At 37.2% G+C, this 24,631-nt stretch overlaps 1 protein-coding gene across 5 annotated transcripts in view; it reads left to right on the top strand.

The window, feature by feature from the left end:
* The window catches only part of NEDD4 (NEDD4 E3 ubiquitin protein ligase), a 115,561-nt gene that overhangs the window by 86,809 nt on the left and 4,121 nt on the right, over positions 1–24,631 (top strand). For 4 of the 5 annotated variants that reach the window (XM_034784965.1, XM_034784967.1, XM_034784970.1 and 1 more), the window contains 18 exons: positions 1,656–1,717; positions 4,287–4,389; positions 5,669–5,838; positions 6,560–6,677; positions 6,794–6,961; positions 9,384–9,449; positions 10,125–10,244; positions 11,775–11,978; positions 14,069–14,146; positions 14,429–14,483; positions 14,573–14,631; positions 15,185–15,250; positions 17,736–17,965; positions 18,616–18,737; positions 18,829–18,899; positions 21,821–21,916; positions 23,063–23,136; positions 23,308–23,368. In XM_034784965.1, coding sequence (XP_034640856.1) covers positions 1,656–1,717; positions 4,287–4,389; positions 5,669–5,838; positions 6,560–6,677; positions 6,794–6,961; positions 9,384–9,449; positions 10,125–10,244; positions 11,775–11,978; positions 14,069–14,146; positions 14,429–14,483; positions 14,573–14,631; positions 15,185–15,250; positions 17,736–17,965; positions 18,616–18,737; positions 18,829–18,899; positions 21,821–21,916; positions 23,063–23,136; positions 23,308–23,368 — 1,923 coding nt within the window. The remainder of the gene's footprint in view (positions 1–1,655; positions 1,718–4,286; positions 4,390–5,668; positions 5,839–6,559; positions 6,678–6,793; positions 6,962–9,383; positions 9,450–10,124; positions 10,245–11,774; positions 11,979–14,068; positions 14,147–14,428; positions 14,484–14,572; positions 14,632–15,184; positions 15,251–17,735; positions 17,966–18,615; positions 18,738–18,828; positions 18,900–21,820; positions 21,917–23,062; positions 23,137–23,307; positions 23,369–24,631) is intronic. The other variant, XM_034784968.1, reaches the window with a different exon arrangement.

Genomic DNA, 24,631 nt, shown 5'->3' on the forward strand with positions numbered 1-24,631 from the left:
TCCACGCTCTTAGATTTGGGCATAACAACATGTCATATGTTGCCTGAAATCCTAGGCTTGGTAATGGTAAAATCCTAGAACTTAGGGATCAAAAAATGTTTTCCTTTGAGATTTCTATTTCATGATCTTTTGGATTAAGCTTACTATTTCAAATTATAGAAGTGCAAGCATCCCTGGACTATGTTTTTTGACCCCTTGTAAATCAAAGTATAAAATTTTAAGGCAAGAGTAACAATTCCTTGTTACAGGTCTTTTAAACAAGGAGACATTACATTTTTGGAAATTACTTTGTTTGAAATAACCAAGTACTTACATAACCATAAATACTCCTTATCTATCAGGTAAGTAATGTATAAATGCATTGCAAATAGATATAGATACACCAACAATTTCACTCATATTTCTCCCCCAATACATATCCCGCGACCAATTAGTGCTAATAAAGTTTTGCACTTGTCAGCCTGAGTAGTTAACATATAATCCAGAAATCTGTTTCTTCTAATTGTTATTTACATTTTGTATAAACTTTACACTTTTCATGCAAATATTATAAGTCTAGAATATTATATATTCTCCAGTTTCTGGATCTATTTGGGAATGCAGCATTCATGCTAAATCTACTAAGGAGCCCAGAAGCCTTTGGATACACAATAGACAGGGATTTTTTTTTTAAAGTACATGCCTGGATAGATGGTAATATTTTCCCCATTTAAAGCTGGGACAGTTCGATGTAAAATCATTTTTGACTGAGTGGAGTACAGATACAGTAAATGTGTACATTCCCTTCTTCCCCCCCTCCCCCAAGCATATGATACAAATGATTAAAATTAATATTTAACTAGTTTGGAATTACTCCCCAGAAATTTTGAACAGCCTATCACTTAGTAAACATTTGTGTCAGGCAAGAAATTCAAAGTTAAGGCTCTCACACTTTCCTTATCACATAGCACTGTAAAATCAGACATTATTGTAATGGCTACAGAATAAGTGTCAGTTGTGACTTACATGTGATGTTTAAAGAGTAAACTATAGATGTAATGTTTTTAGGATGGCCTTTGCATCTAGCAGAAGGTAGAATTTAAAAAAAAATTCTCTGTATCTGTGACATCGGCTATATTGCTGTAAGTTATAACTGAATATGTAATATGCCTTGTGGTTTATTGTGAGTCAGATTCACTTATGTGCATGAGAATCCAGAGACTTGCAAGGACTCATAACGTTTTGTTTGCTGTTTTGTGGATTCTCTGGCACTAGAGCTGGAATGCAATTATTAAATCTGACCTATATTTTTTATTTGAAAAATATTGAGTGTGGGAAGGATATGGTAACACTTGTATTAAATGTGAAGTGTTTGAAAATAAAGAAATAGCCTCTGTTCCAGGCTAAATACAATTGCTTCAACCTTCCCCTACTCCTGCTTCCCCCAAGTATTAGAAACTATACTGTGAGGGAGAAAGGTCAGAGTATTTTTTCTTCAATGTGAGAGAGTCAGACATTAATTTCTTCTTCTTCTTTTACTAAAATCTTTTGGTTACATGAAGAAAATGTCTGTCCTCTTGGGGGGAAAAAGGCTTATAGGTTTAAAATATTTTTGAAGATGCAAATATTTGATTTTACAAATAAGACTTGAAAAAACTAACATTGTTTCATTCCAGACAGAAAATCCAAATATGGAGAGACCATACACCTTTAAAGATTTTGTTCTTCATCCAAGAAGGTCAGTAAATATCAAACATTTTTTAAAATACTAACTTTTCTGTGCAAACTGTAACTTGCTATGAACTGTAGCTTCTCTATGTACTTATGTGTCATCATAGTATCTGAGCACCTCAGTAGAGCAGTATATTAATGTAATAATAAATCAGTGTTGGCACTTGTTTAAATTTCTGAAGACTAATTTTAAATTGTAACATTTTTTTCAGCAGCATATGAAAGAAAGTTCCTGGGGCTAAAATAATAACATAGTCCGCTAGTAACTGTTATACATTACATCGTAAAATCACCACTCAGTATTATGCCATATTTGAACCATTTTAGCTGTCAACTGTATCCTCCTCTAATCTAGAAACGATGTTCCTTTTTGTGTGTGGCTTAATCCAAGTAAGTTGCATTTGACTGCAGTTAAAAATATAATTTATTTTTTTCATTTGAAAAGTATTTAGTCCTATGGGCATGTATTAGGGAAGCCAGGAATTTAAAAACACAAACAGTGTGAACCTTATTATTCTATTCCTTACCCAGACACTACAGATTTCATCTTCTTTTCTACATGCCAGCACTTAAGCTACAGTAAATTGAACATTGCTTAATTATTGCTGAGAATGTGCCTACGTTTAATAAACACAAACTTTTTAAGGAAATATGGATGTTAACTTTTTCCAATTGATTTTTGTTTAAAAATACAGCTAGAAAGTCTTCGTGCTGTAGTGGAATCTTTGTTTCTTTTTAACCAACTAGGAAGTAAAGGAAGTATTTAAAATGCAAAAAGAATAAATGAATCTCTCATCTCTAAGGGCTGGACCACACTAACTCCCCCCTCCCCCCCAGTTCGAACTAAGATACGCAACTTCAGCTACGTGAATAACGTAGCTGAAGTCGAAGTACCTTAGTTCGAACTACAAGGTACTTATCGCGGGTCCACGCGCAGCAGGCAGGCTCCCCTATCGACTCCGCTTACTCCTCTCGCGGAGCAGGAGTACCAGCGTCTACGGCGAGCACTTCCGGGATCGATTGCTTACTGCCGAACCCGGAGGTAAGTATAGACATACCCCAAGTTACTTCCCTTTCAGAGTTAGGAAAGGCATACTTTCTTTCTTCTTTGCAAACCTATGAAAAATCCACACTTGCTGTATTTGTAAAATCCCCTGAAGTTCTGCTATTGTTCAAAATCTACCTCAATACTCTCTCCGAGACATGAGTTTAACAGTGCTCTACAATGGAAAGGCAGTGCCACAGATCTAGAAGTGCTGTAAAGCCAGCCAGTTAATAGGCAAATTAACTAACCCCACTTTCAGAACTGTGCTCAAATTGACCTCAACAATCAATAAACCAGGGTTTCTCTTTAAAAAGCAAAAAGATGAAATTGGTATGAAAAATGTTTTTTCACATTCCTAGTATTACTGCAGCATAGCGGTAAATACTAAAAGGTAATTTAAGGTTTTGAGGAGAAAACTAGGCATGCACGACTGAGAGTTCCTCTAAATACAGGTTTTTCAGTGTCGTCTACGCTAAACAGTAGTTCAGATACTGGCTATTGATAATGGTAATGGTGGTGGTATTCCTGTTAGTTTTTGATCAGTTTGCATTGCACATTGTGGAAACTTTCATGAGAGCAAAATGTCTTTTCAGTTCACTTAATAGATGTTATGGCCTACTCCAAAAAAAAAAAAAAATTCACTACCATTCTGTAATTGTTGCTAATTAGTTATTACACCTCTACCCTGATATAACGCTGTCCTTGGGAGCCAAAAAATCTTACCGCGTTATAGGTGAAACCACGTTGTATTGAACTTGCTTTGATCCACCGGAGTGCGCAGCCCCTCCCCCCTCCGGGAGCACTGTTTTACCACGTTATATCTGAATTCGTGTTATATCGGGGTAGAAGTGTACTTTGAAAAAGAAGTTGTAAGTTTCTTGGCACTTCAGATTAAACGTGTGTCTATAATTGTAAATTTTCAGTAACATTATTTCACCATAACACTTGAAGTAATAAAACGGTTTCAATTCAATTTTCACAAAAGAATCTTTCTCACATACTTTAGTGAGAGAGCTGGCATTGTATTGTCAATAGTAATTATATAAATGGTAAATTCCTACTTACCTTTGAAAATCTGGTAACTGGTTGCACTACTCTTCCTCACCCCAAGAAATTTACACTTTTTCAGGATTATAATCCGGTAAACCTGATGTATTCAGACATCCACCCTGTAGAGATTTTTGATAACAGAACCAAGTAGGATTCCTAATTAAATATTTGGGTCTTTTTAGGTAGCTTTTTGTGTGTTACAAAATGTCAAGATTATTTCAAAGCCTTCTACTTTATCTTGAAAGCATAAAGCCCAATAGCAACTGTCACAGTAGATGTCAATTACTATTACTTTGATAGCAAAAAATGTACAGATTTTTTTTTCAGACTGTTCAAACCAAATTACATGCTTTTTCTGCATAGGATTCATAGTGTGACTGAAAGTTACCAAAATAATCTTGTATCTTTCACACGTATGACAAAATGGTAATAATTTTATTTAATATCGTTGCAAAATAACAATTTTTTTTCTCTTCTGCAGTCACAAGTCAAGAGTTAAAGGTCACCTAAGATTAAAAATGACATACTTACCTAAAAACAATGGATCTGAAGAAGAAAACACAGAACAGGTGGAAGACCTGGAGGTGAGAAAACTGTTTGATGCTGAAGAGCATATGGTTTGACTTGTTCTTGTAACTCTAGCAAATAAAAGTTGTTAGGCATAAAAATATCTTTTAAAAATGATGAAGCTGCAAGCAACCTTTTAGAAATTTGATAAATCAGTTAGTTTGGCATCAGAAGGAGATCCAAAATTCCTGTACAGTCTCTTGTTTAATTGTGATGTTAAAGCATTCCCATCATTTTTTAAAAATTGCTTCTCACCTTTATATAGCTGTAATTCTGCAGGAAACAGACAGCGGTTGTAAAAATCCTAAGTCAACAAATGCTGATACGAGCAAAACTGTTTGCTGACCTCTAGCTTTAGTGTCCATAAGTGCTTGGGAATAACATTTTCCAGTATTTCCATCTTCCTATGTAGTAATGTTAACCAGTCATCATAATGATCTGCTCTGTTACAAAACGTGAACTTTATCCAGTGGAAGAGAATTTTTTTATTTTAGCTATTTTGTTGTCTAATTATTTAGTAATTACATCCAATTTAGATGTAAAGGTCTTTTCCCCAACACTTTAAACAGCTATTTCAACAGCACCGCTTCTGCATGTATAGTTAAGACAGTTTCTGTTATAAAACCCATACATTAAGCAGATACACCTACTACAGATTTATGGACTGGAACCTTGCATATAAGACTCCTTAATTTTAAAATCCATTGAGTATCTTTCCTATTCCCAAACCAGAAAATAACAAATGTCTATATATTAAGCTTCAGTGGTATTAAGCTTAAGGTGCTACAATAATACAAATAATAAAAACAGATACTGCTCCTCCACTTCTCTATATCCATACAGGTCTAAATTTAGTTTCTGACAATGCATTGTAAAGTGGCTAGGCCCATGGTATGTACATGCTGACACTGAAAAACAACTCATAAAATGCATTATCAAGGATTTCATGGGGAAAACTAAATGGTGTAAGATTTGTAGGGAGGTGTACAGTCCAGTTCCACTGTAACATCTCACTTAACATTTTGTTAGTGCTGATTGTCATCTTAAAATACCTAAAATCAGTCCATGTCCGGAAGACTTCCCAATGTAAAATGTCTAAGGGGTGCACTTAAAATCCAGGAGTGAAGATAACTTAGCACTTTATTTTTCCGTAATTATCACAGATGATGTGAATTTTTAATAAGGTATTGAATAAGAGGACAGTGGCTTGATAACCTGGGACATGTCTCCTTTTACAGGCTTAACATTGATGAATGTTAAGTATCTTTACTTAGTTATTAACCTTGTGTCTCATAGCCTGGCTGGATTATATTGGACCAACCGGATGCTGCTTGTCAGCCGCAACAGCAGCAACAGGAATCTCCTCCTCTACCTCCAGGCTGGGAAGAAAGACAAGATATCCTTGGTAGGACCTACTATGTCAACCATGAATCCAGACGAACACAATGGAAAAGACCAACTGCTCAGTATGTCCTCTGACTTTCAAGATTCAAAGTATACTTTACTGTGACTGGCAGTTCACTTTTGTCATTCTGTACAATAATGCAAGTCAGGGAATGAATAGCTCAGAAACTAGTAGTGGAGATGTTCATTTTAATTTTTTCTGTATGTCTGCATTTCAAATAAAAAGTGTGTTCTTAAGTCTGATTAGCTAAACTGTTAGTTTGCTGCTATTTCAGCCAGTTAGCTAATGCAAGTTAGCTAACCCAACTTAACATCTTTTAAAAACGTTGTTAGACTTTGATTGGTGAGCAATTCAGCTCGCACACTACTCAGTCCATTTTCCAAAGTGACAAATATTCACAATATATATTTCCTGCATTATGGAAACTACTTGTAGTCTCAGCAGAGACTAATAATGACTGTGCATGGAGAAGAAATTCCTTTCATGCTTCTGAGACTGCTTCCTCTTTACCAGTAGCACCCACCTGAAATCCTTCTCATGTAGTTTGCATGATCTCTCCTTCCAGCACATGAACTATTAAAATATATTTGCTATTCAGTTCCTTTGTTTGACTCCTCCTTCTGCTCCCTATTTTTCTCTACTCTTCTGCTTTCTACTGAACTTAAGTTCATTTTGTAGCTTCTGGCTGCTATTCCTATTGGCAATGTTTTTGTTGCTAGTCTGGTCTATTACAAACTTTACTGTTGGAAGATACAGTCTATTGTACTGTTGCTTTTGTGCAGGGACAATCTAGCTGATGTTGACAATGGCAATATTCATTTGGAGGCACAGCATGCATTTACCCATCGGCGACAGATAACAGAGGAAACAGAAAATCTAGACAACAGAGATTCTCCTGAGGTAAAAACTGTGGGTTTAAAATACAAATCAGTGTTTTCCTGTAGTCAAAAGGTTTGATTTGAGGTTTTGTAACCTAAAATACTTTTTTTTTTTTTTTTTTTCTCCCTGAAAAAAAGAGCTGGGAAGTTATAACTGAAGATGAGGCCACTATGTACAGCAATCAGAATCTTCAAACACTACTGCCACAGAGCAGCTCTGATATGCAGTCTCACCTTGCAGAAGAATTGAATACCAGACTTACTACCTCTGGGAGTCCAGCCACTGGCCAATCAACTTCCTGCAGTGTAAGATAGCAGATATTTTTCCAATTGTTTTAACATGAATAGTAAATCTTCAAATTATTTTCCCAAAAGCTAATTCTAACCCAAATTTCTTACAGCAAATATTATGTAATATCACTTTGTAGTTACTGTACTGAGAAACTCTTAAATTAAGAGGGGAATACCAGTCCTAATTAGCTTTAGATATTTTTTTATTTTATTTTGTCAGAGCTAGAATCAATATTTCAAACCAAGAGCATCCGTCATTTAACTTCAGTTCTTGCAGAGGCTTAAGGATAATCTTGGTATACTAGACCTACTCGCCAAATAAAATGTTTTTCATTTTTCCCCCACTTTGTTTTTGTAAAACAAGACTTTTTCCATGAGACCTAAAGCAGCATGTGCATTGAATTACCTGAGTTCACAAATCTAGCTTCTGTTCAAGCTATCATGTTGTCTAGCATACCACCAAAAAGTACTACAGAAGGACCGTTCTAGAACTGTACCTAAATTTACAGCAGTACATTTTTGAGGAGATATCAACACCATAGCATTTTCCTCTCGTGTGGGGTAAACTTGAGAGAAATAATTTACATTACTAAGACCGCTAAGTCAAGGGATTGGAGACAACTATGTTGTAACCTGATGCATTTTGAAAAATCCCCATTCCATTGAAAGAAGCTTACCCAGGGAGGTAAGGTGTGCTAAGCCATCAGAACTTTGGGGTTTTAAAATTTTCAGTTATCTCTAGCCCTGATTGTGAAGATGCCATTCCATATGAACTGCATGTAAACTGATAGTATTTTTGTGAGTCTATAGATAGTCATTTCCAGTGCTGCTGCTCTTTGCTTTACTAGCTAACACTGTACTCAACATAGGGCTTATCTACACAGTGGGGTATCACACACTAAGTGGTGTGATTTCTAAAGTTCACTAATGTGTTGTGCATTAATTGGTCTGTATTAGATCCTGCTGATGTGCTTTAACATACTTTAAATATTTAGTGAGCCACCAGTGGGGTTTATGCAGACCAATTAATCCGCAACATATTAGCATGCTTTAGAAATCACACCCCCGTAGTACACATTACCCTGCCATGTAGACAAGCCCTCAATTCCTGCAGTTCAGAATCCTGTGGACAGCAGTAAAACTGTCACTTTCTACTGTGGCTGCTTGGGAAGTCTAAACAGGAAAAGAGGCAGTGGTAAAGTTATTTTTAGGGAAAGGTGAGGTGCAGAAGATATCCTGTGCACCCCTCCCTCCCAAAAAAGAGGTATAGAAGTAGAGCCTCACTCTTCCTTTAGTGTCCAGAAGACTAAAATAAGGAAGATCCATCCTTTCACAGCAGTTATCGGCCTCTGAAGGGAGTTGAAACAAAGCCTGCTAAATTTCAGCAGCTGGAGTATATATGCTAGTAATATGACACGCTTGAGTAAGGTCCAGAGTTAACATCACTGTTCGAATTCCATCACCTTACTCAGAAATCAGATGACTTGCACGTTGCCTCCTTAGTACCGTATATACTCGTTCATAAGCCGAATATTTTTGGTAAAATAGTGACGCATCAAAGAGCGGGGGTCGGCTTATAAACGTATCTACACCAAAATTTGATGATTTTAAACTCTATGGAATCATTTAATTGAATATCTAATACAGGGATCGACAACTTTTGGCACGTTGCCCGCCAGAGTAAGGAAGGAAGCGGCGGCCAGCACATCCCTCGGCTTGTGCCGCTTCCCGCCGCCCCCATTGGCCTGGAGTGGCAAACCGCAGCCAGTGGGAGCTGAGGGGCTCCATGCCTGCAGATGCTCCAAGTAAACAAAACGTCCTGACCCGCAGCGGCTTACCCTGATGGGCCGGGAGCCAAAGTTTTCCAACCCCTGAAATACAGGGTCGGCTTATGAAAGGGTCATACAGTTTTTTGCTATTTTAACCTATCCATTTTGGGGGGTTGGCGTATAAACGAATGGGCTAATGAATGAGTATACACGGTAGGTTTACTCCTCTACCTAATAGGTGTCTGGTGGTAAATTTTGAGATCCCTAACATGTCACAAGCATGAGTCTAGTTACAGGACACAATAGCAATTCTGCAATAGCTGTGTCCTCAGGCTCAGCTGTATTTTATAAATTAAATAATGTGACTGAGTGGTAACAATTCTAGTATCTTAATGCCTATATATCAATTCATAATCTGTTGCAAATGGCATTAGCTTGACTAGAATCTAAACAGAAGTACAAGTAGTAATAGACTCCATGAGCAGATGGTTAATACCTCTTACAATATTTTTCAAAATTTCATTTTAAATAAGCATTGTTTTGCTGAAAAAAATAGGGCAGCTTGAATGAAAACTGAATTTTCTTTGTTGCATTATTGTTGCATTGCTTGGTAGCATCAAAAAAGCAACAATCATAAGTGATTTACAGTTCTCTTTCATAATTTCAAGAACCATTCCAGCAGAAGAGGTAGCCTGCAAACATACAGAGTTGAGGAACAGCCTGCACTTCCTGTGGTAGGTTATATTCCAAAAACCACACGATTTTGTAGAGCATAAGAATCTGAAAATTCACTACTTGTGAAACTTTTTTTTACCATGGGTAAAGTACTAAAATGCAGGTGAGATTTGGCCTTCAGCTTCTGGCAGCTATCCCGACAAAATCAGTCTGTGGGTCTTGCAAGACTGGAATCCCAACATAAGGCTTCCATCTTCCAAGTTCACATTTTTAGTTTTAATGATGGATTTAATGTATGGTTGTAGCCTGGAGGAGGGAAGAATTTTAACATGTAGATGTGAGACTTTTTTTTTTTTTTTTTAAGTTAAATCATCTTGCTTTATCAACAATACAATTCTAGCATTTTTGCGTTGTACTCCCATACGCCATTGCAGCTTCGTAGTAACTTAACAGCCATAAATTCTAGGCTAAAACAGCCAAACCGAAAGATTTTTTTTTTTTTTTAAACATGTTTTCCATCGACTCAGATGGTGGTTTTGAGCAAAAAGGATGTGGTTGGCTTCTATGGTTTCATGTTATCCAATATGGATTTAAACATCTTTACTGTGTTTTACCCACTATTTAAACAACTAAAAACTTTCCCTCTATGACTTCTGATTTGGGGAAATCTGATGGATGAAGACTATTTGCTAGTCAGTACTTTCCTACAGTAATATTTTCCTCTTTAATTTTAGTTACTCCCTACTTCATCTGGATTACCTCCAGGTTGGGAAGAAAGGCAAGATGAAAAAGGAAGGTCATATTATATAGATCACAATTCCAGAACGACTACCTGGGTAAAACCTGTTGTGCAGGTATTTTTGAGTTCTCTCCATTGTTTCATTCATATATCCTGGAATGAAAAGATATTGAATAGCTAACACAAATCAAATAATCTTTTTGAATACACTACACAATGACTGAACTTGTCTAGAGACCCATTCAGTGAAACCAAACATCTGAAATATGTAAAGCATGTTAAAGATTAGTGGTCCATATATGACGGGTAGGGGGCTGGTATTTTTCATATGTTAAACCAGTCCTCTTTATTATTGCTGTATTGCACATGTTCTTTTTTTTCAAAACTCCAGAACAACCCTTTTTTTTTTTTTTTTTTCCCCTCAACTCTCCTTTAGATTGCCTTAAAATTTTACATGGGGAATCTGAATATCTGACTGTACTGCAAACTGTTCTGCAAGGGTTATTTTTTATGTAAATGTCCATATTTATCAAATGCATTTTAATGTATAGAACCTTGTGTATTAAGCAATACAAGATGTGTAAATGGCCCAGGTAATCATGCCCTGAAACATTTTAGTATTGTGAGGCCTTTAAGATTGCAATAAACTTTGAGACCTTAATCAGTGGCTATCACTTAGTTTTGCTGATACTTGGTTTGAGCAAATCTGTGTAATGTGTAGTAGTAGTCTTACGAAAAAGTCGTCACCAATCAAAGATACAGGTACTGCAATAGGAAGTAGTATGTTGATCTCCAAGGTTTTAAAATAGCTTTCTTACCTACCAATGGGAAGGGAGTCCCAGTCTACATAACATGATACATGAAAGACCAATTTAAAGTACACTGCTCCCCCTCGTGACAACTTGAGGAGAGTCCGCCTCAGTACAACTACAGCAATTAAATGTAAACTGATAATAGAAACTTGCATTTGGAGCTAGATTTGGAGTACACTTTCAACACTCCTTCTGTTCTGAGCAAAGGCATTGTTGTATATCTTAAATTCTCATTGGAAATAGTGTGAATACTCTGTTACAGTGTTGGTTATCATATTGAAACATACTGCTTCAGGGATAATGTTGCATCTCTTGAGAGTAAGAGGGACTCTGTCACTGGGAATAACAGAGAAACAAAAGTAGTTAATTTTAATAGGAATTCACTATGTTCACTTGAGGGTTTAAATGTGCCATTGGCATTTTTATCTAATTTTGAAATGCCTGCAATGAGATCATACTCCTGTATCTATCATATCAGTCAATGACTTCATTATGATGTCAGATTGAGTTGAGTATTGAGTGAATTACATGGAGAGTTTAGTAACAGGAGAGAATTATTTGGGAGAAGCTTATTTTAACAAAGTATGTTTGAGTAACAAAAGAGTTGAATACTCTCTGGAAAAACAAAAATAATGGAAGAACTCAGAGTAATTATATTTAACTTGCCTGGGTATGACTGTGTCTCTTTACAGTAAACATATTAGGACCACTCCATTCACATCTCCAAAAGCCCTTGCTATTTTTGGCTTTAACATGAATTGTTAACATTACACTGGCTTTGTGTTCAGTCCAAAATGTACATAACTTTATTTTTCTTATCTAATATATGATAGACTACAATAGAAACAAGTCAATTATCAACTGTCCAAAGTGCTCCTACAGGACGTCAACCGCAAACATCAAGTGATTCATCAGAACAGTCTTCTAATCAACAACCTGAAGTAGAGCAAGGATTTCTCCCTAAAGGCTGGGAAGTCCGACATGCACCAAATGGGAGACCATTCTTTATTGACCACAATACCAAAACTACTACATGGGTAACTTGCTTTCAATTCAAAAGTAATCGCCTAAAGTCAAATCCTGGCCCCATTATAGTCAGTGGCAAAATGCCCATTGACTTAACTGGGGCCAGGATTTCATCGCATATCTTTTTTCAAAATAGGGTTATCTTATTGTAGATTTAATGTGTGTGTTGTCAGTCAAACTAGTGCTTGTGCCAATAACCTATTCGTAGTATTTATTTTCCTACCTCGTGCAACAGGTGGTATACTGTCAACTTCTCTCATTGGATCAGCAAAGAGGTGACAGGACTCTGTAGGACATATCAGGGATGGCGAAATCAGGGGACAGGAAGGGGCTAGCGCCACTGCAATAGAAATATTGGGGAAGGCTAATTGTATGTTTCTGGCCCCCTGATGTTTTCTGCCTCCATAATATCTCATGGAGTCAAGAGCAGAACTCTGCTTCCACACCCAAGAAGGTGGAGGTGAGAGAGGGATCCAAAGGGAGGAGCTCCTGCTGCAGTGCACAAGCTCAGGTTGGCTGCCATAGAGCGGGTAGGAGCAACTCTCTTCTCCCCTCCTTCCAGCCATCATGGGTCCCAGTGGAGACACCCAGCCCAAAGGAGGGGCAGGAGCATGTGCCCAGCCATCAGGGCTAGATGGGAGTAATGGGGTATCAACACATAGGGCATCAGCTGCCTGAAAGGGTGGGGAAGCACAGTACATCAAAGAACTGCTGTAGGAATGGCAATAGGAACTGCTGGGAATACTTCTTCCCAGCTGGGAGCTGACTGTTCCTCTTCCTCCCCAACCAAGTTTCAGTAGCTCCCTCTCTTATCCCTCCATTCACAGCAAGCTTCCACCCCCTTGGTAATCAAGGCTGATGTATGTAGTTGAACACACATACTAAGAAGAAATTGATCGGTAAAGCAATCTGTCTTGCAGCTGTGAAACCCCTATATTTTGGCAGATGACTGTCCTACAGCAGTTTTGTAAGGCTGTTGGCGGTGATTGCAGGCATGTGCTGTTAGTGGAAAATACCTTTGTAAACTTCAGGCTTGTCTACATGGGGAAGCTAGAGTGTAAATTTAAAGCACACTCGCTACACTAACGTCCCATGTAGATACTCTTACTGCGCACTAAGGGCATGTCTACACTTACCGTGGATCAGTGCTGCGGCAATCAATCCACCGGGGGTCGATGTAGCAGCTCTAGTCAAGACCTGCTGAATCGACCACCAATCGCTCTCCCATTGACTCCGGTATTCCACCGGAACAAGAAGTATAAGGTAAGTGGTCGGGAGAGTGTCTCCCGTCGACCCAGCCTGGTGTAGACACCGCCGTACGTCAGCCTAAGCTACATTGACTCCAGCTATGTTATTCACATAGCTGGAGTTGCATAACTTAGGTCGACATAAGGACCTGCCCTAAGAGTGCCATCAGGTGGTTTATCTTAATATACTTCCAAAGTGCATTAAGTTAACGTGCACAAAGGCATTCTTACTGCTCAGTAAGACTGTCCACGTGGGGAGTTAGTGTGGTGTAGCTAATGTGCACAGCTGTAAATCTTACCACCCTGAACATACCTCATGTATACAATTCAGGTTGTGTAGGGTATCCATGAATTTTTAAAACTACAGCATGCAGTACAGATGATCTTAGTGAAGGCAGGTCTTAGTGAATAGTTTAAATATTTGAAGATCCAAACCTTCCCAAACAGCGAGTTAGGGCTCTTTTCAGGTGGGAGAGAAACATTCAGGTTTATGTAGTAGATTCAAAATGAAGAGTAGTCTCTTCTTGGTTGCGGAAGAATTTCACTCAGAAAATCGTGTCCCAAAGACATTTTGTGGAATGGTTAACCTGGTTCAATTGCTCTTAAACTAAATTGGATTCATGAATATTGTTGCTAATAAAATGAGAATTTAGATAAGCCTGGAAACTTAAAGGTGACCATAAGCAAGTGGAGAACTGAAAATTCCTGTGACTCTAGTTTGGCTGGGGAATGTGTATTAATTGTCTAGCTCTGAGTAAGGGTAGTCTGTCTTGATCATTACAAAATCAGGAAAACATTAAAGTATCATTAATCCTTTTCTCTTTGTTAAGAAGTGTTTTATTATGTTTTCAAAGGAAGATCCAAGATTGAAAATTCCAGCTCATCTGAGGAAAAAGACCTCTCTAGATCCTGTAGATTTAGGCCCCTTGCCAGTAAGTGAAATTTTTTGTTTTTGTTCTGAGGCTGATCAAATTTTAAACATTTAAACTAGCTATCTCTAAGTTTAGTGCAAAGTTATGATACACTTTTAATATATTTAATATAAAGTATATAGCCAACACTCAAATTTTGAATCGCATTGCTGAGACTTCAGTAATTGTAACTTGATATAATATACAAATACTGCAATTCACTTACTATCTTGATTAAATTGTTAGCATTTGTTGCAGACAGGATATATAAGAATTAGTATTAAAAGATCACTCTTCTTATAGCCAGGATGGGAAGAGAGAACTCACACAGATGGAAGAATATTCTACATAAACCATAGTATGTACAATATAGTATCTCCTTATAAGTTATGTAATTAATTACAGAATCAGATCTAAATTGGTGACACTAACTTAAATGTCTTGCAGATACAAAAAAAACACAATGGGAAGATCCTCGATTGCAGAATGTAGCAATAACTGGACCAGTAAGACTTTTTATAAAGATTTTTATATTTTTGCAAAAAATAATATTAACAGAAGTTAAATGAAATTCTACCACTATTCTCAAATATTCAGTCTGGAATGCCTAATTTCCGTAGTGCTTGCACATAACAGGCTTGAGAAGGCATATCTGAAAACGAAATATCTGTATTTCTAGATCTGTTAACCCTTAGAAATAATCTTTAAATGAAGAAGAAACATTGAGTCCATGTGAAAAGCAGAGAATTTCCTCAATAGAGAAAGCAATATTTTTGAAGTTACTGATCAACTCTGTGATATTTAGCTGTGTTGTGCAAAATAAAACTAATTTAATCTTTGACCTAACATAAGCTTGCAGAAAACGAAACTTTTCTTTAAAAGAAATTTATTTGTGTTCCAAAAGAAAACTAACTTCCTAGCTTTGATACTTAATACAACAGATAACTGTCAGCAAAACTAATCGCAAACTACAATTTCAGACAGGATTTCAGTTTTAAAATATTACTTCATTACTAAAAAATTATCTTATTTCAGTACTTTTTACTTGTTTGTTCACAGGCTGTGCCTTATTCCAGGGATTATAAACGAAAGTATGAATTCTTCAGAAAGAAGTTGAAGAAGCAGGTTAGTGATCTACTAATACCTTACAAAACTGTGAGAAACCTCTTTCAATATAAACTCAATAGACCAGATTTTCCAATGCTTACTCCATTGCAAGAGCAACATATGAGGGCTGGAAAGCAGCCAGATCAGGCAGCTGACCGTTTTCCCCATCGGGAGCTTTCAGATGGTATAAACCCAATATGCGTGACCTCTCCCTCTTGATGCTAGCATAAAGAGCATGTCGGGGGGGAGAGGAAGGAGGAAGTATGGCTGGAGCAGGCTGTGTTCTGATAACTCGCAACTAACCTAAGAGCATTCCTGAGGCTACTATAACCAATGCAGGAAGTCAGATTCTCTCTGAGAAGCAAGGAGCCATAACCTTGGTGGTCATGATCCTCCCCCATTCCTACCTGCTCCATCTTTGTAAATGTGGACTAAGGGCTTGTCTACACAGTTTGGCAATATGGACTAGAAGGATGTTGATACAGGAGTATGTTAACTTGCGCTTGGGAACTTTTAGTTTGTGCCATCAGGGACTACATGGGCCAGGTAGTGTGCAATGTTTTGGTGCATTTTAGAATTCACATCCCTCTAGTGCACTTTACCACACTGTGTAGACACGCCCTAAGGTTTGCATTGAAAATGACTGAACTTATTGTATGTGATCTGTTGAAAACTGGAAAAACATAAAGTGAACATTGTGTGCCATCTGACATCAGGGCACTTGGTTTGATAGCCGTACTAGGCATATCATTACCTGTACTCCTTATGATACTGAATGCTGCTGACTCTGTATGCTGCACTATACCAGAGGGGAGATATTAGAAGAACTTTGGAACAGCATTACTTAATTGTGCTTGCTACCATTCAGTTTAGGAATACGGCTGGTTAGATCATAGATAGTATGGCCTAATCATCAGCAAAATATTGAATACTTAATCCTGGGATCTAAGATCAAGATTTTAGAGGGACTCAGCAATGAAAACTGAGCATACTCAGTCCATCACTGATTAATATAGTGTACCTTGAAATTCTTACTGTTTCGATAAATAGTTAATATTGAAAAATTGGAGGGAGTGCAGAAAAGAGCTACAAGAATGATTCAAAGTGTGGAAAACATGCCTGAGAGATTGAGCTTCTTAAATCTCTCACTACTTAGTTTATCCAAGAGATAGTTAAGAGGTTACTTGATCGCTGTCTACAAGTACATACACAGAGAAGAGATTTCTGATAGTAGATAATTGTTTAGCACAAAAAGGCATAATGATATCCAGTGGTTGGAAGATGCAACTAAACAACTCAGACTAGGAGAAGGCACTCTTTTTTTTTTTAACTGAGGGTAACTAACCGTTGGAGCAACTTAGCTAGGGATATGGTGGATTCGCCACTATTTAATTATTTTAAATCAAAGTTGAATGTCTATCTAAAAGATATTGTGCAGCTCAAACAGAAGTTATGGGATTGATCGCAGAAATTTATTGGGGGTGACTCTATGACCACTGTTATTCAGGAGTCAAACTAGATGATCATAATGGTCGTTTCTGGCCTTAAAATCTCATAATATTTACCACAAGACAAAAGTTACACATGTTCAAAGCAAAAATATTGTATGGATTATGAGCATGAAGCAAAAATGAGTGGAAAGAACAAACTGACATGCAAATAATATTAAAGCATATGCAGAGTGGCCAACCAGAACATGTTGTTTTCTATCAGTATGAAAATTTTAGGTTAGACGTGTACTTCACTTGTTAAAATAAAATAACTTCCCTAACCTTTCAAGCTTGTTTTCTGAACAGAAAAGCAACTTGAAGAAATTCTACATGAGGTACACTTCATTCTGTTATGTGCACCTGGTCTAGCAAGCCCAGACTGCATTTTATACAGCATGATCCTAATCTGGGAAGTGATAGTGAGCTCACCCATGCAACAGAATCGTATCTGTTTGTGACAATCATATTCCTTAAGGATGAAATAAAATGTTCACTGGTAGTCGTCTTAGTCACCACAAACAAACTTGATTATTTATGTAATAATATGGGGCTGGATGCCATATGCAAAAGGAGAGGAAGATCTTACAGGCGGTGGACTAGAAATTGGAATAATTAATAGAAAAAGCCTGTGAGCAAAATGCTTTATGAAAGCAGATGAAATTAAAATGTTTGGGGTTAGTCTAAACACATGATGTAATTATTGTACAGTATTAAAGCATTATACACTTTGATATGCTTTCAACAACAAAGGAGATGCTCAGTCACAATAAACATTTATTTTAATGTACAACTTCCTTAATGGGCAGTAGAACTTGGTGTACAAATCTCTCCATGCTGGTCAAATCTTCTGAAAATAGCCATTTTTTTCAACCGTGTTATGTTGCAAATCCACAGAACATATTATTGAAATAAAGTGGCATGCATGTCATCTTTTGACTTTGCCTTATTGAATTTTGCATAGTCAAGTGCAGTGTTGATTATTCAGTTCTCCTATTTTTCCTGTTCCTTTTCAGAGTGATATTCCAAACAGATTTGAAATGAAACTTCACCGTACAACAATCCTTGAAGATTCTTACAGAAGAATTATAGCTGTAAAGAGAGCAGATTTCCTTAAAGCAAGACTCTGGATTGAGTTTGATGGTGAAAAAGGCTTAGATTATGGAGGAGTGGCCAGAGAATGGTTCTTCCTTCTCTCTAAAGAAATGTTTAATCCCTATTATGGATTATTTGAATATTCTGCCACGTAAGTAAAAAGGAAAATACAGGTTGGGGGAAGTAGCTTCAGTTTAATCTCTAACATAAACTTAAATGCTGCCAATGTTATTATTTTAAGGAAATTTTGGTACATACTACTGTTGGCTCACCAAGAGAATATTGTGCTGTCCCAGAAACCATAGTCCTATATTTTGCTGAGAGTCTGAAAGGAACCTTCATAGTCTTTGTACAGATGAGTGTCAGTTTGCAGCCAATGTCTCTCTTCCTATAATTTTTTATAACATTCATGATTGGCTATATATTTAGAACAAACACAATAGCATTTCTTCTTGAATTAATGCTTGTGTCCATTCTCACTTTACAGAAGTGACTGAACAAATTTGTAAAATAAGAGAGAGTTAATGGTAACAAACAAGACACAGGGTGAAACACTGATCCCATTAAAATAGTTTTACCATTTTCTTCAGTGGGGCCATGATTTCACTGATGGTTTCTGTCGGTGTTTCGAAACTTCAGTCCTACTAAATTTACAGTTGCCTGCACTTAACATGCTTTAATGTTAAATTAGTAACTCTATAAACCACGTGTTTTTATGAGCGATACTAAGATTTCTTTCAAATCATTTGCTGTGGTAATTGTTCATGCAAAATTTTGCAAGTGGTGTTTTCCTCCTCTTAGGGATAACTACACTCTGCAGATCAATCCAAACTCTGGATTGTGCAATGAAGATCATCTCTCATACTTCAAGTTTATAGGACGTGTAGCTGGAATGGCTGTTTACCATGGCAAGCTGCTGGATGGTTAGTATTTATTCTGCATAATACAGTATGCAGATGAATATTGTGTTTTGAATTTCATTTATCTAACTTGAATACTCTTTACTCTTTCAAGGCTTTTTTATTCGACCCTTTTACAAGATGATGCTTCAAAAACCAATCACACTTCATGATATGGAATCTGTGGTATGTAAATTCTGCTGCCATCATTCATGTTAAGTTTTAATATTTACACTAAAAGTTTTTGAATATTAAATATTTAACACGAATGTACACTTTGAATCCTTAGCTCCTTGCTTTTTAAAACAAAATACTACGGGTATAATTTTCATAGATGTTGAAGTGGTTTAGAAGCCTGAGGTCCACAAAAAGTCACTGGGACCTAGGCTACTAAGTCATTTAAGCTCTCTTGAAAACTTTACTCTACTCTAAACCATCTGTGATGTTCACTTAAATTATTTCTAGGACAGCAATGTGGTTTAATGTCTCATCACAGAGGACTAAGAGTTGGCTTTCCTGTCTTATTCCTAGTTCACTACTAATTTTCTGCTGTATGATTATCAAAAGAGGATATACCTTCCACATCAGGATATTGGGTAGCTTAATTAATACAAAGTATTCTGAGATCCTTAGAATAAATGTCATAAATGCAAAGTGTTGCTTTTATTACAGTTTTTGTTCCCATAGTAATAAAGGTCTTGCATTAAATGTTCACCCCTTTGGGTTCCATCTTTGGGAACCAGATGCCACATTATGGAAAATATTTTTCCAGTAACAGCATCTGAATTGTTCATGGGCCCCATTTAGAACAGTTGTTTTAGAGTATTCTGTTTAGAATAAGCTATTCAGTGTCACTGTTCTTTTCTGTAATATATATAGTTAATATACATAGTAATATAAATAGACCATTGGCAATACCGTGTATCTGGAATCTTTTTGTTCCAACAGTAACAAAGGTCTTGCCTTAAAATTTCAGCCTTTATGGGATTCCGTCTTTTTTGCACTATTGCATGCTCTGAATGCTTTATGTTCTCAGACTCTTTATAGTTATGCCCAGCAATATAGGAGAGAAGAATACTCCAGAGAAGCCTAAAATATAAGGTCACAACATTGCGTATAAAATACCTTATCACAATCTTATGTTATGTCAGCACTGAAGGTATTTCAGGACTTCTGTTTTTAAACTTTAACATCTGTTTCTTCTCTGAGTGTTTGGCTACACAGATTCCATTCTTGGTGTGCATGCACCTCATGCATGTGAAATTGGATTCTTTTGAGTAGTAGTATCTCTCGGGTCTGTACCTATGCCCACTGCCAGGATCGTGGCAGGCTCTGATTCCCACCACCTCCTCCTGAGCTGGTGACAGAGAGCCTCTCCTAAGGCTCCATCCTCCAGACGTTTTAAGGTGGAGTCCCATACCAATCCCTTGGCATGCAAATCCAAGTTGACATCAACTGTCCTTTCCTATTCCAAGAACTTTGTTGCCGCCGAAATCTCTAGGAAGACAGTCTTGGTGCCAAATATAGTGGTACTGAGGTTGCCAACACCATCCACATAGGCACTGGGAGTCATGGCATTGAGCAATCCCATACTAAGACCCGTAAGCATAGACTGACTATTGTCTAGGTCAGCACCACTACCAAGACCTTTCTGTGGGACTGGGACCAGATTCTCTTTTCATTGAGAGGCTACGGGAAGTCATTACCAAACCACCCACCCAAGCTTCCAGATCGGATGCTGGTTTTGGTAAGGCTGTTCTACAGTCTATAAGTAGACCTCCACTTCCCCATGTAGTGCTGTGGCAATTGCTTGTTACTTGCCAACAGTGGAATCCATAGACAGTCTTTCAGAGAATGAGAGAACTGTTATTTACCTTACAATAACTATGGCTCTTTGAGATGCGGTGTTCACCCAGATTCCATGACTTGTCCTCCTTCCCCGCTGATTGGAGTCTTGCTCATATTGGATTCTTATTGGTGACGTAAATGAGTGAGGGTTGCAGCTGCCTTTATGCAGCTTTATGCTGCCCTCACCTACGGTGAGTGAGAAGGTATTTAGGGCCCGGGCAACCCCCCGGACTCTTCTGTTCAAAAGAATCTGTTCTCACTCTCATGGGATATGTGCTTACCAAGAGTGGAATCTGTGGCGCCGACAAATCTTGAACCACAGTCACTGTAAGGTAAGTAACCATTCTATATCATAATATCTAATAAAGTGTGTTCTGCCTAACTTCCAGAGTTCGATCATTTTGAAAATGAAAGACTAGTGACCAAATACTGACCGCAGCATCTAACATTCTCAGACTCGATCTGCTGTTTCCAGACTTTTTAGCTCACATAGCAAACTTGAAGATTCATATTATTTTGCAAGAGGTTTGAAAAGTTCTACTGCAGCAGGAGCACCTGAATGAAGACTGGAGAATCAAAGCAGTAGCCCAAACATACTCATATTTTAGAGAATACACTTATACATTAATTGATCTAGTACCTTGATGAAGTACTAGAGTTTATCTAATCCTTTACCCCATGGCCATCATGAATAGTACTTTAAACAAGAGTACCCGCCTTTATTGGGAGGGAGTAACTTGTGGTGGGCAATACCCCATCCTGCTGATGGAAAACGAATGGTACTGAAATTGGCAAAGGAGGGAGTAGGTACTATCCATTGTTCTTGGCATATGAGGATACTGGTTAAAATGAATGAAAGAAAATGGGGGATTCCTCAGGTCCAGCAAAGATGTGGAAGATGGGAGTATCCCATAAAACAGAATAAAAAATACTTTATTCTTTGACCAAATTTTTCTAGTTTGTTTTGAAATTTCACTCTTTTGCTTGGATCACTTCATCATAGGTGTACCTTCCAAAAAACAATGAGTTGTGCCTCACTTTTGAAGTACTCAAATGTAATTCCTTCTGCCTTCAATGTTGAAGGAAGTGATTTGTCTCTGTGGGCTTAATCAGACAAATATAAGTAGTTACTCTGTTTACAGTGAGTTTAATGAAGACTTCTGTCTTTATTCAGTTGGGTTGGGTATAAATATGGGACATGCTCTGTTTTAAGTAAGTCTTTTATACTTATTTATTAAGCATGCAACTTTCATTTTTAGGATAGTGAATATTACAATTCTCTGAGATGGATTCTTGAAAATGATCCAACAGAATTGGATCTCAGGTTTATTGTTGATGAAGAACTCTTTGGACAGGTTTGTATATTGATGTTTTGTCTATTCTACTTTATATAAAGTAAAACATTTCCACAGTGGAACTGAGTGGGTTTCTCTGTACAATACTTAAAAATAGGATACTGTGATAAATACATGTGCACTTCAGAATTGTGTTGGGCTGTTCACTCGGGCTTCTTGCTGTGGCTGGTACATGTTCACTTACTGTTTTGCTAAAGTAGTTGTAATTTGAGACATGCCTGGGAAATTGCTGTTTCAGCAAAGCTTTTGACACAATAAATTGGCTTTTGACTGAACAGCAGCTACAATTTTAAAATACAGCTTTTGTGGTGAATGCTTCTCCAGATTAAAATAAATATTCTAAAATGTCCTGTCACGTAAGTCTTAATGAAAGCTGCATCCTTATGATGGTTCTAGAAGTTCTGGAAAGGAGCAGAGATATTTTTAAAAAATACTGTTATAAGTAGGTTCCCTTGGCAAGTGTGAATATACTTTTTTTGAGTTACCCAGGCAAAACTGTGGAACAAACTTTGTCAGTGGAGGGAATCTGTGCAAGATTTAAGTAATGTGGATCTACCACTGGTCTTTCACAGAAATCCCAGTTTACAATTGTTAACCAGATATAAGCACACTAGTAGGTTTTATGGTTCTGTGGGAGCATGGCCTTAAAGTAATTAAGATTGCAAGACAAGAAAATAAAAATCTAGATGTGAAACAGGCTGAAGACTCAGGCAGTATACTGAGATTCTGGTAATATTAAACCACTACATAGCAGATGTGTGCATCAGTGCACTGCTCACCAAAAATGCTGTAACTGTTTTGTAGATGTTTTTCTAAGAAATCTTCAGGAAAAAGTTTGGCTCACTCCAAGTGCAGATTGTGAAGTTAGTAAAAATATACAGTATTACTGAAAACTTGGGTGCAAACTTAGTGATTTACTGTACTTGAGTCAGACAACTGAGCTGCTACATTGCAATCTGGCACCACTGAATTGTGAATGTATGCGTAATATAAAAATGGTATTTATTCAGGTGGCATGAGAGAGTGGTGCTATCTATCATAGTTTTCAGATTCTTGAGGAATTAAACTGAACTAAAAAAATACTTTAAATATTTAAACTTGCATTCTGTTGAGCACATACTTTGTGTAAAAGAGTTTCTTGTTTAGACCCATCAACATGAGCTGAAAAGCGGTGGATCAGAAATAGTTGTCACAAACAAGAACAAGCGAGACTACATTCAGTAAGTAGTTGGACAGTCTGTGGAATATACCTCACCTCATTCCAGTTTCTCTAAATAAAGGGAGGTCTTTGTATTGTGTTTCATTGAGCTTCCGATTATCTTGAAGCAAGCTGTAGCCTTGACGTGGTATGTGCATTGTTTGTACTTCAAATATTCAATTTTATTTTACAGTCTTGTAATTCAATGGAGATTTGTGAGCAGAGTCCAGAAGCAGATGGCTGCCTTTAAAGAGGTATTAATTTCTTAATACATTGTATCCTTTTAAAATCTTTCATATCCAATATTAAGAAAAATCTTTTGGAACACAGCATCAAGATCCATAGGCTATGTTGCTATGACTGTAAGAGTTAGAGCGATCAGATATTTAATGGTGTATGGTTTCAGCTCTGAATTATTTTAATGATGCAGCACTATTGTTAAAACACTTACCAGCTTTTTCATTATAAATCTCCCTTCACATGCCTAGAAGTTAACTTCTTGTCCAATCCTGAACTATCCTAGTTGCAATACAAATGATTTTTTTTACCAATTCTGAAATCATTCTTTTTTTTTTTTTAAGTAACAAAAGTGTAAATAAAATTAAGTTTATTGGAATTGAGTGACTTTAACTTATTTTTCTCCTCTTTATACAAATGACACTCTGTAAATCACTAGTCCGGTGGTTCCCAAACTGGTTTGTGAACCATTGGTGGTCCATGAAGAGCTAACTTGTCACATGATGTTGACTTTCCTGACTTTTCAGCTGCTAAACAGCATTATAGGCTAATAAGCAGATACATGTACTTTTCCATGTGTAGGAAATTACTATACTTGCCACAGGGATGTTGTGATTGTGAATGGGCAGGGCAGGAGGAGCAGAAGTCTCTGTAATAAATTGGAGAGGAGATGGTGAATGAGCTGGTCTTCTCAGATTCGGCCTCTCTCTTTAAAACAAAACAACACCATGTACCCTGTGAGGAAATTAAAGCTCTGCATTATTACAGAGTTTGTATGGTTTTCAGTAAATAAGGATGAAACTGACTGATTGATGGGCATAACTATTCAACAGCTGTCTCACTGACTGAGCACATTCTAACCTGTTCATTGAATGAAGCAGGAGTCCTGTGGAAAAAATCTAATGTAATTGGACTAGCATAATGAATATGCACAAGGGAGCAGAACTTTTTACCCAACAGAAGTAGAATTGAGATTCCTTGATTCTATTCCTGGTTCTGGGTCTCCCATGTAAGACACTTGGGTTCTATTTATGGCTCTGCCAGAATTGACTATGTGCAACTTGCCAGATCCTTCATTGTATTCTCTATGAAATGGGAGAAATTATTTGCCAGCTTCCGAAGCCAGGAATATAAGGCCTTGACCAGTATTCATGGATAAAAATGGAGAGAAGTGATAATGTCAGCATGAGCATGCCCAGTGTAGCTGGAACAACACTGAAACTGTTTCAGTTTGCATTGGAAGCCAAATCTGTTTCCAGCATTCCCCAGGAATGATGGAA

The sequence above is a fragment of the Trachemys scripta genome, chromosome 10 (genome assembly GCF_013100865.1).
Source record: "Trachemys scripta elegans isolate TJP31775 chromosome 10, CAS_Tse_1.0, whole genome shotgun sequence".
In the NCBI taxonomy this organism is placed as follows: Eukaryota; Metazoa; Chordata; order Testudines; family Emydidae; genus Trachemys; species Trachemys scripta.